The sequence below is a fragment of the Erpetoichthys calabaricus genome, chromosome 1 (genome assembly GCF_900747795.2).
Source record: "Erpetoichthys calabaricus chromosome 1, fErpCal1.3, whole genome shotgun sequence".
NCBI lineage: Eukaryota > Metazoa > Chordata > Cladistia > Polypteriformes > Polypteridae > Erpetoichthys > Erpetoichthys calabaricus.
The window spans coordinates 118,308,757-118,323,889 of record NC_041394.2 but is presented as its reverse complement, the minus strand read 5'-3'; the positions used below and the strand labels follow the sequence as shown (position 1 = coordinate 118,323,889).

The following is a 15,133-nucleotide window of genomic DNA, read 5'->3' as shown; positions in this document are numbered from 1 at the left end:
ATGACAACTTTTCTCATCTCCTCAATATTCGTACATTATGCTGCAACCTCATCCAGTGGCATTTTTTTCTGCCTAATTCTTGCTTTCTCAGCACCATCTTTTTTCTTTTACCTTTCGTGTCCATTGTGAAATAGTTAAATCAGTGAGCAGATTGCCAGATCCTGCACATATTTCCATCCCAAATAGAGCTGAAAATCTGCCTAATGGTGCTAAGGACCAGCCCAAATAAGTGATGCTGACACCTCTGCCTTAGGGGGCATGGTGTTTTGCAGCTGTCAACATCCCCTTAGAGTATTTCCAATATCTGATTCAGGGGGTATCTCCCTTGGAGTTTTACAGCTGTCAACATCGGGGGAGAAGAGGAATTTGGGTTTTTGTATGACCGCATAAGTCTTAACAAATTGGCACATGCACAATTTGGAGTGAAAACTGCACATATTGCAACCCTGGTGAGCAGGTGAAGAAACTGGATGGATGGATGGATGGATGGATGGATGGATGGATGGATGGATGGATGGATGGATGGATAGTTTCACTTTCACCCATGCTGGGTTGTACCATTTGGGGAGGAGTCACCTGCTTTCCCCCTAGAATTGATCCCTGCGCATAAAGTGAGGTTATACCACTCGGGGATGTGCTATCTTTTTATGGATTTACTAAATGCCTGTGGACTAATGTATGAGAATTTGAAAGAGTGTGAACAGCAGCTTGACTGCCCCAGAAATGCTGCTCGCCCACTAGAAAATCTCCCGGTGTTCCCAAAGGCCACTGTGCCCCTGTTAGCTAGGTAAGTTAATGTTTAAATTAGATACGTCTGTACATACTATATATAGGAAATTATTGGTATAGCCCCACCAGAATTTTTGTGTCAAAAATGCCACTGGTTAGGTTTAAGCAGCTTTCACTGGGACTCAAGACAAATTGATTATGGACATTTACATGCCTCTCCAATTGCACACAGAATGCAGAATACTGTACACTTATAATTCATATTAATGCTTTGAAGTGTGCACAGTGACTAATAACTTGTTTATGTAACAGTTTACTGGGCAAATGAACAGCCAAAGTGCCGTAATTTCTGATAAACTTAAAGATATAAATGACTGTAAAGGAACAGATAAAAAAAACAGGAAACTGACAACTTCACAGAATGAGAACAAAATTCTATATAAAGGAAACATTGCACAAATGAAAAGAGAGAACAAGCAAGGCAGCTCCTGCTAACGTGAAACGTGTAACTGCACCAGAAGAAACAGAAGATTGATAATTTTAGGGGTAAGTAGAAAAGCATTGGTTTACATAATGCATATTAAATTATGCATAATACTTACTGCAGTCTGGGTTTCCTGGAAGTGACATTTGCAAAGGAAATTTAAGGTGTCTTAACAAGAAAAGCTTCAGAACAACCTAAACACAACTCTATTGTACTGTAAAAGTAAGGGATTCCAGCCAAAAAAATCAAAGTACTGAATTTGTTTTATTGTTTAAAAAGTTGTGGGTATAATTATTATGTTATTTTTATTTATGTTATGAGAGAGGATTAACCAGATTTAAAGAATGTGTGCCTCTATGGGAAAAAAAAACAGAAAAATATGGCTCTAGATGAGCTGATTCACTGTCTGTGTCAAATTTTAACACCAATTTACTTCTTTATGTACTTATGACAACAGCCATATTTATTACTATGTTCTACATTTATTTTAAGAATAATTGCAGATTTTTCTTAAAAATACAGTACTGTTTACCACATGTATGCCCGATAAACATCACAGTCGTATGCAGTGGACCATTTGATGAAATCTCCACATGCATACACAATAAAAATCGGGGCAGATTCAATCTTTCTTTTAGAGAGCAACTCTTATACTGTATACTTAACTACACTTAAGTACTTACATATTTATTGCAAATGTCATAATCATTACTATTTTTTTACACTTTTTTCTACACTTTTTAAAAATGTATTTTACTTGAGCTCAAGGGCTTATGAGAGGTTAGTAAAAAAATAAAAGAAGTGGGAATTCCAAAGCACAGAGTGTAGATGGGTACAAAACTGGCCAATACACCTAAAGCAAAAAGGTGTGATGCAAGGAAATGCTCGAGAATTTGGTGAAGTTACAAGTGGGGTCCCTCAGTGGTTAGTGCTTTGCGTAGCAACTGCCTAGCAACAGAAAAAACAAAACGGTGACACCTTTAACAAAAACAAAATGGCACCATGGGTGAAAGTAACTCATTTTTAACATAATGAAAGCAGATAAAATACAAAAATAAATTTAACTACTATATTCCTTGACCTCTAAAATCCTCAAAGTGATATCTCATATATTTTTAGAAACAAGGAAGTACTATCAAAAATTAAAAACATAAGTAGGATCATAATAATTGTAATTTACACAAATAACCATAATAAGAATATATATAACAAGCTGCTTACATTTTCAGATATACTGAAGTAGGTGGAATGGCAGGACAGAATTCACCTTGCATATTTGTGAAATTTAACATAAGTACATATAAGGTATTAGGCATGAGAGGTAAAAATGATCTGACTACACAATGAGAGGGTTGAAACTGAAAATAGAACTTAAATAGAACTGAAAAGAGCAGCTCTATTCAGGGTATCCATATTACTAACCGAGAATGGTAAACCGGAAGGCACAGACGCAAGTACACGTCGATGGACCCAGGAGACATAGTGCGCAGGCGCCTACAGCCTGCGTCTCATAAACCGCAAGCTACGTGTGATCCACCACGAATGAAGGAGTTACGGCTCAAAAACGCAAGAGCTCAACTAACGTAAATAAGACATGAAGCAACAACACGCCCATAGCTAACGACTAATGACACAGCCACACAGAAAAGAGGATTCTGCACTGCACCCCAGAGTCAAACGGAAGACACTACGGGGTCCGCAAAGGTCCACAAAGATAGTACAGAAGGCGCGAGAAACTACGAAAGGCGCATGCGCCTACAACGCGCTTCTGAACTAAACGTCCACACTACACAGCATGGTCCGGGTAATAAGAATAAACAAACTCTCTGTATTAAATGTTCGGCATCCTCACACGTCCAAACCATATAGCATATGTGGATCACATTACAGTGATGCATTATTAACAGTACAACCACAGAAAACGCTCCATATTAACAGTAAGTGCTATTATCCATATTACTAACGGTAGACTACGGATAACTGATGGAGTCACGGTCACGGCTCGCTCCAAAACGATCCAGCTTAACTAACCCTACAACGTGCATCTGAAACTGCGGAAGCAAAGCAGGCACGGGTTCAAAACAAAAGACCACAACTGACGGAGATACACGGCTCCAAAACGAAACATCTCAACTTACGGACATACAGAAGCGAGCCCGCCTGAATACAATTAATGAACGTAGGCGCCTACAACGCGCCTCTCAAACAGCGGAGTCAATAGATAAACGGCAAAGAAAGGAACGACAGACGGCCGCTAAACAATTCTGCCAATTAGCTGACAACGCATTCTGTAATGAGTCCACTATTAGTGAACATTCATTAGGATTAATGAATATACGTCCTTTGTTCGTCATCTACACCTTTACACTCCAATATATCTCATACATTCATCAATGTATTTCAGGTTACCCAACACCGGGGGTAGGCGAGCGAAGTGAGCAGGGGGCGGAGCTTCCTTTTGCTAGACTAAAGCAGCGAGTCTTCAGCCTGAATTTACTGTAAATGCAGAAACCAATGGGCATCCTTAACACAGCTCTGGTGGCTCTTTGCCCAAAATCTCAACTGGCAAATGTTACGTAGATCAGAATTTGTCCCCGATAGAGAGCTAGCAGTGCTAACACTGTGCTTACCTCAAGCCAACTAAATGGTTGTTTCAAAAGCATTGATGCACAATGATTATCCAGTGCCCGAAGGTGGTCCCCATTTTTATTTTGATACTCTTTGGTGTCTGCTGGAGCTGTAGGACAGTGCATTGGGTAACATTTTTGTACAGCTAATAAATGCATTTATTATACATCTGTATTCTATGATGACATTGTTTCTGGTGTGATGAGACTTCATGTGAGCACTCCCCAATGTAGCATGAAAGGAATATCCATTTACCTTTGAAAAATGTAAATTAAAATTCTCACAGAGGTTTTATTTCATGCAAACAAGTAGGTTTTCTATGAAAATGTAGGCACCTTAGAAACGTACCCAGAATCACTTCTGAAAATGTCCTAAAATTCCTCCCAAAAATCTCAAACCAATGAAGCCCACTTTCTCAATGAAAAGGGTTAAAAAATAATAAGATCGAGTGTAAAAACCACACATATGGCAACATCGACCATCCTAACACTCTCTTATTTAGCCTAAGCTGGGGAAAGTGGTGCTTTAATTAGGTGTAGTAAAGTCTGAGCCATGTAAAAGTCCTATTATTGCTCAAATTGCAGGAGCACACACATGTACATTACCATATTTGTCGTACACTGTAACACACAAAATCTTGTACTTCTGTACCTATCCAGTGGCATTCGTAAGAGCAGTGAGGTGGGAGAGAGAGAGAGCCTCACAGAAGCACATGCCATTACTGCTTAGAAGCTGTCCCATTTCTGTTGGGTGGGTGGAAATTCTCCTGTGACTTAGACAGACTGGATCATTTCTTTGTAAACAAAATACAGAAGTGGTGTTTAGTCATCAAAGCCACATACTGAGATGACCAGCTGCACTGTATCCTTGTTATTACAATTTTAATCTTGTGGCCGCATCCTGAATCAGGTTATGTCAGTTCCATTAGACTGAGTTCAGCAAAGCAATTTACTGAACATAAAGTATTTTTGTAAAAAGAAGCTGGAAATTCAATCAGTTATTTTCTTATAATTCTAATTTATTGATTAAAGTCACTGCAGTGTCTGTTGCATTAAAACACGCAATTAACCACAAACCCCAAAGGAAAAATTTTACTGCTCAAAGGTTGATCTTTGATGGCTCATGAGACTTTATAGATTCTCATTTGTGTTTCATTTAAGAATCAACTTAGCGACAGACGTTTCTCCTAAAATTCCTTAGTAGAAATACCTTTAGACAAAAAGGGGACAGGAGAAACAGGTAAAGAGAGTCAAAACTGAGAATTTGATTTGAAATACTTGTGATATTTTTTGAGATCTCCTTCTAGTCTTGTTTGAATCTCTTTCAAGACTTCATATTGTTAACTTATTGTTGGACTGATGTCTTTATCCAGGGTGTCTTACAACATTTCAGATACAATTGGTTGCATTTCTTTTCTTTTTTTCAGTTGGAGCGCAGGGAGATGAAGTGACTTTCTCATTGTCACACAGTGTCAGCAGTGGAATTTGAACCCACACCATCAAGGTTTGAGGTCCAAAGTCTTAACCACTAAGTCGTTTCTTCCCAAATTATCTAATTGGAGTGTTGCAATATACATTTGAGCAACTAATAGTATTATTCAGAAGCCATGACTACAGTTTTGTAATCACAGTTAAGTGTTTTATTACCCCAAACAATTGTCCATACATTTCACCATATAATACTGAGCAGACAATTCAAATACTTTGAAATTATAAAAGAAAATGTCAACACACAACTTGGAGAAACTGGGCACATTGTGTGACTTTGCTGAATTCTCTGCTGAAACACAAGAGTAGACCCTTCTGAGAACACCAGGATATTTTTTCTCAGGAGAAAAATCTGAGAAACATGAGACAAAAGAACATGTCCTCATTTTATTTCTTTCTGATCACATTGTTGTCTAGGAGAAACCCAAAAAGATATTTAACAGATCTCCTTTTTTGATTTCCCAATGAAAAATCCAAAAAGAGATCTCCTTAATATTGTTTTTGGGCTCAATCAATGGGCTCAGATTTTCCAAGTAGTGTCTTAACATCTTTTTTTTTTTACAATTTGAAAGCATTTTAAATATATTATTATTATTATTATTATTATTATTTGCATTCTGTGCTCAGTAATATGTGGCAAAATATATAGATAGTTGCTTGCAGTAATAAAACACTTAATTATGATTACAAAACTGTCGTCCTTGTGTCTGAATAATACTATTAGTTGCTCTAATTTATATTGCTGTGCTCCAGTTAGATCACTCACATTCTCGAAGAAAAAGGCAGGCATTATGGTGTAATGCAGGGGTGTCCAGCTCCGGTCCTGTTGGGCTGCAGTGGCTGCAGGTTTTTATTGTAACCTTTTTCCTAATCAGTGAGCAGTTGTCACTGCTAATTAACTCCTTTTCCCTTCATTTTAATAGCCCTGTTTTTAAGGATTCAGTCCTCTGAATTGATTCTTTTCTTCATTAAATGGCAGCCAAACAGAAATGAGACATGAAATGAGTTAACAGATGACCAGTTAAACTGAGGCTTCAAACTCCAATCAGTTTCTTAATGAGAAGCTGATTCTTTCAATCAGGTCAATTAAACCTGTTACTTAATTCCATGGCTTGTTGCTGCTCTCATCCACCACAGAAGACATTTACAAAACTATCGATTTTCTGTTTTTTCTAAGAACACCGTCAAAATGTTTTGGTGGCCTGAGCAGATTAACCTTACTGAAATCTTAACCTTACTTTTTTGCAAATACTGTGGTTAGCTGGTCATGTGGTGGCTGGTTTTGTGTCTTATTATTGTTATTATTATTTGGCTGCTAATTTAGGAAAAAGGAGCAACTAAGAGGTCTGAATCAAGTTAATTAAAACTGAGGCAAAAAAGTTAATTTGCAGCAAAAACTGGTCACTAGTTAAGAAGATGTTTAGAATGAAAACCTGCAGCAACTGTGGCCATCCAGGAGCGGAGTTGGACACCCCTGGTTTAGTGGTTAAGAGTGTGGACTTCAAACCCTGAGGTTGTGCATTCATATCCCACTGTTGCTACCAAGTGACCACGAGCAAGTCGCTTCATCTGCCTGCGCTCCGACTGGAAAAACAACAGAAATGTAACCAATCATATCTCAGATGTTGTAAGTCACCTTGGGTAAAATCATAATAATAAGTACAAAATATAAAATCTTTGAAAAGATTAAAACAACACTAGAAAAAGATCTCATAAAGTTCCACATGGTTTTCAAAATAAATTCTCAATTTCAACTCATTCTGTCTAAAATTACTTCTAAAGAATTTTAGGAGAAACGTTTCTGACAAAGTTAATTTTTAAATGAAACTTACATGAGAATCTCTTTTAAGTCTCATGAGCCATCATCCTTTCAGCAATACATTTTTCCTATGGGTTTTCATTCTTATTAGAAAGCAAATACACACAGATGATTACAGCTCCTCTGTGTGACCCTGTTTTAAGTTTTTTTTTGTCTTTTCTGTATTTGTATTAAGCTCGTTTTTTTAGCCCTGATTTGAGATGTGTGATCCAGAGAAGTAATAATAATAATAATAATAATTCATTATATAGTACAGCATAGACACTTGTAAAAGAAGAAGAAACTGTAGTTTTACAGCACACAATTGTGTGCTTGTAGTTGTTCTTCCTTTTTTTTTAAAATTCTTTTCTTTTTGATCTGAGTCAGCTAATTTCTCCAGTAAATAAAGAATACGCCCAATAACAAAATGAAAATAGGTCTAAAGCTTCCATCACACAGGGTTTGAAAGTAGTTAGTTGCCACAGTTATCAGGATTAAAGTTTACATTCAAGAAGATCCAGTTGCATTCAAATTTGATATTCACCTATGCACAGTGCTTTGTGAAGTAGTAAAGTTTCTAAATCACGTTAAACCTTGTCATTAATGTGATGCCTATACTTTGTTATCAGTTCTGTAGATTTGTTACCCCCATGTTGCATAAGGGACTACTGGACAAAACATCCATCCACCAATCCATCCATCCATTATCCAACCCGCTATATCCTAATTACAGGGTCACAGGGGTCTGCTGAAGCCAATCCCAGCCAACACAGGGCGCAAGGCAGGAAACAAACCCCGGGCAGGGCGCCAGCCCACCGCAGGGCGCACACACACACCCACACACCAAGAACACACTAGGGACAATTTAGAATCGCCAATGGACCTAACCTGCATGTCTTTGGACTGTGGGAGGAAACCCATGCAGACATGGGGAGAACATGCAAACTCCCCGCAGGGAGGACCTGGGAAGGGAACCCGAGTCTCCTAACTGCGCCACCATGCCGCCCACTGCACAAAACAAATCCAAACAAAAAAAGCTTTAAGTTTTTCAAATGGCATTTAGGGAAACAAAGCTTCAGGAACAAACTTGTCACCTGCTGGATGACATAGGCTGTAACCAACTAGTGACTGTGACTTCACTATGACTTCACTGGGGGGTTCCTAGCACAGCCCTAACATCTAACCAAGAGATACATTTCACAGTATTCACAGGAAGTAGGTGAAACCTTTTTAATAGTGAAAACGGACAGTTTTAGTTCGCTAGAATAGTTCAATTTTTTATACGTGAATAGCCCACATTATTCCTTATTTAAGTAACTCAAATTCCAAATCCCAGCAGGTGTTGACCATAATGTTAATGCACGCTTGGTCCACTTTGAATACACACCCATCTTAGACACAGCACTGTCCACTTGTCAGACTGGAGGCCGGTGTCCAGTGACTGCTGGAAGCTCTTTATTTTTGTGCATCACTATTGTATAAAAATGTAAAAATAGATCATCTAATTTAGCATTTTACAGTAATAGCAACAGCAACAGCAGATTACCAATGAGAATACTGAAACATCATTTTACCAAAATTAAATTCTATTGTTTTTTGAATGCTAATAACTATCTGCTAGCTTTCTTTCTTTTTTTCTGGTTGCTACACAGTAGGTCTTGATTTTTTATTTTATTCATCTTTATATTTTTTCAAAACGTTTTTCCAATTGTTATGCTGAATATGCTGTACAAAATAAAGTGTCATAGGGCCTGACAAGGTGGCTTTAGCACTCATCTGTCTTGGTGTTTGTTTCAGGATTGTTACAGAGACTCAGAGTCTGCCACCCTCAAAATGTTATGCACAGGAAAAACCCAGAAGATTGATTAAAGTGTAGCAGGACAAAGCAGTAATATAGTCAGAAGGCCAGCAAGGGTGAGGGAATGAGACAAAATTGAATGCCAAAGCCAATACGTAAACTGAAACTGAAATAATAAAAAAGAAGCTAAAGGTCATATGTCTAACTTGGCTTTCTTGCCCCGAAACTATACTAGAAAAATAAAATTGTATTTGTGGTTGGTTTTAAAGTTAACACTGTTTGCCGTGCCCCACCATCCTTTACTGTATATATCAGAACACAGAGGTTTTTCAGGTATGGAATTAATTCACTCACTCACCGTCTCTCCTTTTTAAAGTAATTTTGCATTGTACACTTTGTGTAATTTTTTCACAGGTAACAGAATTTATGCATTGCAAATATTTGTTTGTAATTGGTGTATAAAATGGGAAACTTATTGAATTGTCTAGGTATTTCGCAAAACAACCATGTAGGTGATATGATAATAATAAAAAATGTCATAAATTATACATCTGAAATCTGGAAAAACAAGTTAGATAAAACTGATAATGTGCAGACTTCTTTATTTTTCTGTTTTCTTCCCACCACAGTTATAAATACATGAAATGAAGCAAATTTTGAGATGCAGAAGTGACTTTGAGTCTTTGTGCGTGTAGGAGGAAGTTTTGTAATTTAGTTTAGTTAATAATAGTTTTATAATTACAAAAGACAGATGTGCACACAAGCATTGTCATGAGAACTTAAATGGAGAAAAGTAAAAATTCCAGTAATAAATTGTTGAAAACCAGAACAAAAGAATGATCTATGGTTCAATATTTAGGCCAGACATGGAGGTAATTTGTATCATATATACATATGGAATGGGCTGAAAGTGACATCCCATACATATTCTGTAGGAAGCAGGCTTAAGAATATGATTGAGCAGGGAAAGGTGCTAAAGTCAGAAAGATATAGCCAGAAGCGGGCAGCATTGTCTAAAATTAAATTCTATATATTCAAATAATGCTAAAAAGTTATCAAAGAAAACAGATAATGTAACAGAAGCTTCAAAAAAACAAATAAAGAAAAGAGCAAATCTTAAATAATATAGAAGCACTAGGGGGCTTTTCCCCCTGCTCGCTTCACTTGCCAACCCCCAGGCCTGTGCTATGCGCTAGCCTCTTTGTGGTTCTCCCAGTTGCATATGGGGATGCGGATGAACAATTTAAACAGATTTTTATTTTCATAGGAATTGTTACATATGCATCAACGCAACGTATAACTGCCCGTGATTGAATTTTGTTTCTTTTTCTCTATTGAATAAAATGACTTTTTCGAATGTTTGGCTCTGACATTTGTTAATTGTATTTGCAAAAGCTATTTTAATGGGAAACTGTTAACGATTTAATACAAATGGCATATCAAGATCTCCTTTGTTGTCTAATGTTATCCGTGGAAGATGTACTACATTACCTTTCTTGGATACATCCTTCTTTCTACAGTAATTTGTGTGTTTGAAGACTGGACGTTGTTAAGGGTTGTAGATATTCTTCGGGATATTGTTGTTGAAGTTGTTGTTTTCATCTTCCGCACGATCACCACCAATTGTTTCAGCAAAGTCCATTGATATGCATTTAACCAATTTTCCGTGTAATCGATCAACATTTTTGGCGTTAATTTGTTTGACTTCCTCGTTTCTCGGTGCTAGGATTGCCAGTGTACTCATTTTTTCTGTTGATAATCCTTCGTGATGAAATTCTTCAATAAGATTTGGACATAATACGTCTTCTGTAATTGTGAACTTAAAGTGAGGAAAACGTTAAAATGTATAAGAGCTGAGAGCGCAGAAAGTGTGTCTGACAAAAGCATTCACACCAATGAGAATTGAGAGGACCGTGGTCTTGTTTGGAAATGTTTGAGAGAAGGGTGTGACTTGAAAAAATCTCCAGGCAAAAAACTTGTTTCGCGAGACTTGAAAAAATCTCTCTTCCAAAAAGTCTTGTCTCCAAAAAGTCTCATTGTGTCGAAGGATTTTTTTATATAATAGAAAGACAGAGGAGCAAATGTCATAGCAAAAACAACAGGTGGCAACAGGTGATCGAACTAGTCTTCAAGTAGCTGAACTGCTAATGATTACAACATTAGAGGGGTGTAAACCTATTAAAGCTCCTATCCCAGGGGACAAAAGAGCTAAGAAAGGGGAAAGGAGAGAGAGAAATAAAATTAAAAAAAATAATACAAACTGTGAAAAAAACAAGGCAAAGAAAGTGGGAAAAATGACATAAAAAAGAGAGAAATGGCAATAATCACAAAAATGTACAGTAGACCTATTTAATCAAAATATTCATGCAATATTTCCAATCATATTAATAGTTTTTGGTTTTACAGATATTAATTGTACGTTTGATTAAATACTGAATTATTGGCCAAGTTATAATGTAATATAATATTCACCAAACTCATCTTATCCAGTTCGGGGTTTTGGAGGTGCTACAGTCAATAACATTCAGTCCAAGGCAAGAACAAATCCTGTTTGGGGCATCAGTCCAGGGCAGACACTCACATACACACACAAAGGACCATGTAGATCGCATACAGAGAGAGGACATCAGCCTTAGGCACTGGAAATAATTAGTAGAACAAATAAATATGTTATTGTCTGTTTTTACCTGCATTATTATCAATCTTCAATTTAATATTGCTTTTTTGTATCAGTATGCTGCTGCTGGAGAATGTGAATTTCCCCTTGGGATTAATAAAGTATCTATCTATCTATCTATCTATCTATCTATCTATCTATCTATCTATCTATCTATCTATCTATCTATCTATCCATCTATCTAAATTGTCAATTTAACAAAGTAAAACTATAAAAATATAATGAAACATGAGAAAAATTTTAGCATGGTTGCCTCTCAGGGCCTAAGGTTTAAACATGACCCAGGACTTTGGTGCCCTCTTGTTTAATCTAGGTCTAATTAGGCTTCAGTATGGTTGACTTTAACAGTTCAAAAGGATCTTGAGACAAGCATTGATTCCATGTCACAGTCAATGTAGTTGTGGCAACAAACTCCTAATTTGCTTCTCTTACTGGTGGGTCAGGTAACAAGCATAATCTTACATTCATTAGATGGATGTATCATTGTGGAAGAGGTAGAGATATGGCTGAATGGTGTGACCTGTAGAGCTGCTGGAAGAAAATTAATCCAATGCACAGGTTTTTTGTAGCATTGTGATGGGTAGTCTGCAGATGGCAAATGAGACATTTGTTTGAATAAAGTGTGAGGTGGGGTGCAGAATTCTATTGTAGAAAGTGCAGTGTTTAAATATTGGCAATGGAGATGTTTGGGAGAATGTTGGGAGGTTCTGCTAATAAGGTGCTATATTGGGTGCTGATGGATGTGTAGGCATATCCATTATAGCCAAGTTGAGAGTAGTGTGGAAATTCTGGGAGCTATTTCAGGCTTTAAGTTTATGAAAACTGTATGCAAAGTACTGTCCTTTATGGGAGTGAGATGTGGGTCATGAAGTTGAAACATGAAGCAAAGATGGAAAGAATAGAGATGAGAATGATTAGGTGAATGTGTGGAGTGCCACAGAGTTAAGAAGATGAATGGTGGGTTAAGATAAAGTTTTGATCTGGAAGTTTTGGGCTAAGGAGAAACAGACAAAGGTGGTTCCTGTATGCAGAGCAAAAGGTGGAAGATAATAGAATGAAGAGGTTTTACATGATGAAGCCAGATGAAGGCCTAAGAAGATGTATTTGGAAGTGGTAGAGTAGATATAAGAAGAATGGGTCTCTCCCCAAAATATGTAGAATGCTGAGGAATATAATTTGAGGGCAACTGGCCAACCTGAGTAAACCAGGAAATTGACTTCTGAGTATGGTGATACCACATAGATGTGAGAAAAACCAATAGTTTTGTATTAAAGGAGACACATTGTATAGGAAAGTTCACAGATGGGAAAGTTTTCAAAGGGAAAAGAGTTCCTCTGTGTGCAGGATTATATCTGAGAGTGGTAAATACAGTGTATAATTTAGACAAGCGGTATTCAGTCTTTTTGACTTGTGGACTGGCAGATTCCTGAGAAAATTTTTGCTGACTGGGAAGGTGGATAATACTGTATAATAAACTTATTTACTCTGTATCATAATTTATCCAACCCTTGCCTGAAGTGGAAATACCTTCCATATTCACTAACATTAGGTCAGAGAGTAGGGTTCCCCTTGGAGTTTCAATCTTCAAAATTTACCAACATTAGATTGGAATGGGGGGGGGGGGGGGGGGGGGGGTTTACCCCTTCGAGTTTCAAGTGTCCATATTACATATACACCTAATACACAGGACGGAACTTGAAGTAAATTTGTATTTTAAGTGTTATCTAAAAAGTGTTCACATTGGCTAAATAACATGACCTGAGAATTCACTGATTTTTACAGACTGGCAAAAATATTCTATGCACCATGTGCCAGTCCATGGACCATTGGTTGGGAAACACTGATTTATATATACAGTAGGTCTCTTTTATAACTTTGTCTTTTTCTGTTGAGCATTGTCAAAAAAATCAAATCCAATCCACTGTGATCCAATGTTGTATAAAAATAAATTTGAAAAGTTACAAGTGGTAACTACATTGTATAGGCACTGTAAAATGGCTGTGTTGTGTAAAATCCTTGTTTAGAGTGACTTACAGAGCATTTCTTGTTTTGTGTCACACTGAACTAACTAATTGTAAAGGGCGCTACATAAAATAAATGAATTTAAATTTAATTTTTATAATGAAAGTTCTTTCTGTGTCTCTTGTAGTTTAGATTTTCTGCTACAAACATGATGCTGTTTGTGCTGCTTGTGGTGTTGGTTGAGTTCAGCAGCCAGTTCAAAGATGACCCCCTGTCAAGCATTGAGGGAGAACAAATCTGTGCTCATCTCTCCTTTCCTTACTTAAAGAAAAAGCTTTCACTGCCATCATCAGGACAGAAGATTCAGATGGAACTAGAGTGGAGTGGGGAATTTATCTCAGCCATTGTGATGGAGGGATGTTTGCTTACTCTTTGGAAGTCTGTTGATACACAATTTTATTCCAGCGGAGAATACCCCAACATCTCCACTGGGCCAGAGAACTCTGTGTCTGCTGTACGCTGCAGTTGTGAGTCAGGAGACAGTGAATTCCATTCCAGATTTAATGATTTTAAAAGGAAGCACATGGCATCTGAAAGCGCACAAGGCAGTGATTATTTCTGCATTAATGAGATCCGAAACAGGAATATCACCATAAGAGGAAGATGCAAAGAGAAAAACACATTCATCTTTGCAGATATAGCAAGAGTGATAAAGGTTTGTACCAACGGTGAAAGTCTGAAAAAGCGTGATCTATTTAAAAGCAAAGAGAGATTTAGAATCACTGATTGTTCCTACACTGGGAATCCTCAGCCAGTGTGTCAATATAAAGCCATAAATTACAATCAGCGTTACATCGTTCTTGGATGTGACAACAATAAAAAACCAATACATTTTGAAGAAAGCTTATAGAAACAGAAAGAAAAAAGGTAAAACTGGTGTATTTGAAGCTATTTGACATGTACTGTGAATGTTTTAAGGAATGCCAACAAAATAAATAAGAACTGGAATTTAATAAATAAGAGTTAAATAAATGGATGGAAATACCAGAAAAATGAATGATTATGTTACAAAAAAGCACTCTAAAAACAATTAAACTTATTTGTGAAACCCACTGCAATATTATTCTTAAGAGTACTTTGTTCTTAGGGAATCCATGCGGCTAAGGCGGTGTGCTTTTTTGGAACTTACAATCACTGACATTCAAAATCTGACAGAAAAATAAAATGTGTAGTAGGCTGTCTGTTCTGTTTAAACCTTATCCAAGTTTAGAGCATTCTTTTATAATTTGTTTGAGGTTTAATATTAATTATCCATAGGCCATTTTTTTAACAACCTATTTTTTGAAAAAGCATTAATATTTCTTTTTTGCAGTGTGAAGGCATATTTTTGTTATGGTTACATAATGCACAATGCCACCCTAGCACTTCAAAATCAATTTAAAAAGTCAGGACTTTTTCTGTGTTTATTTTGATCTTAGGCTTCCTGTTTTATGTATTGGCCTTTGCTGAGCAATATTCTTTGTTTTTCAGGCTTTTTGACCTTTGCTTTGTTTTTTGATGACACTCTTTG

General features: G+C 36.9%; 1 protein-coding gene across 2 annotated transcripts; it reads left to right on the top strand.

The window, feature by feature from the left end:
• The first annotated feature begins 1,159 nt into the window (after positions 1 to 1,159).
• Positions 1,160 to 14,681, top strand: LOC114654948 (uncharacterized). 2 transcript variants are annotated; one of them, XM_028805826.2, is made up of 2 exons: positions 1,160 to 1,275; positions 13,751 to 14,681. In XM_028805826.2, exon 2 carries the CDS (start codon positions 13,772 to 13,774, stop codon positions 14,471 to 14,473), a length of 702 nt encoding a protein of 233 aa, XP_028661659.1. In that variant the 5' UTR covers positions 1,160 to 1,275; positions 13,751 to 13,771; the 3' UTR covers positions 14,474 to 14,681. The 2 variants fall into 2 exon arrangements, with proteins under 2 accessions (XP_028661659.1, XP_051779205.1); XM_051923245.1 differs by lacking the exon at positions 1,160 to 1,275 and adding an exon at positions 4,485 to 4,591.
• The last annotated feature ends 452 nt before the right edge of the window (positions 14,682 to 15,133 follow it).

Excerpts from the sequence above, each read along its gene's own strand:
- LOC114654948 (XM_028805826.2), top strand. The coding sequence starts at position 13,772 with ATGATGCTGTTTGTGCTGCTTGTGGTGTTGGTTGAGTTCAGCAGCCAG.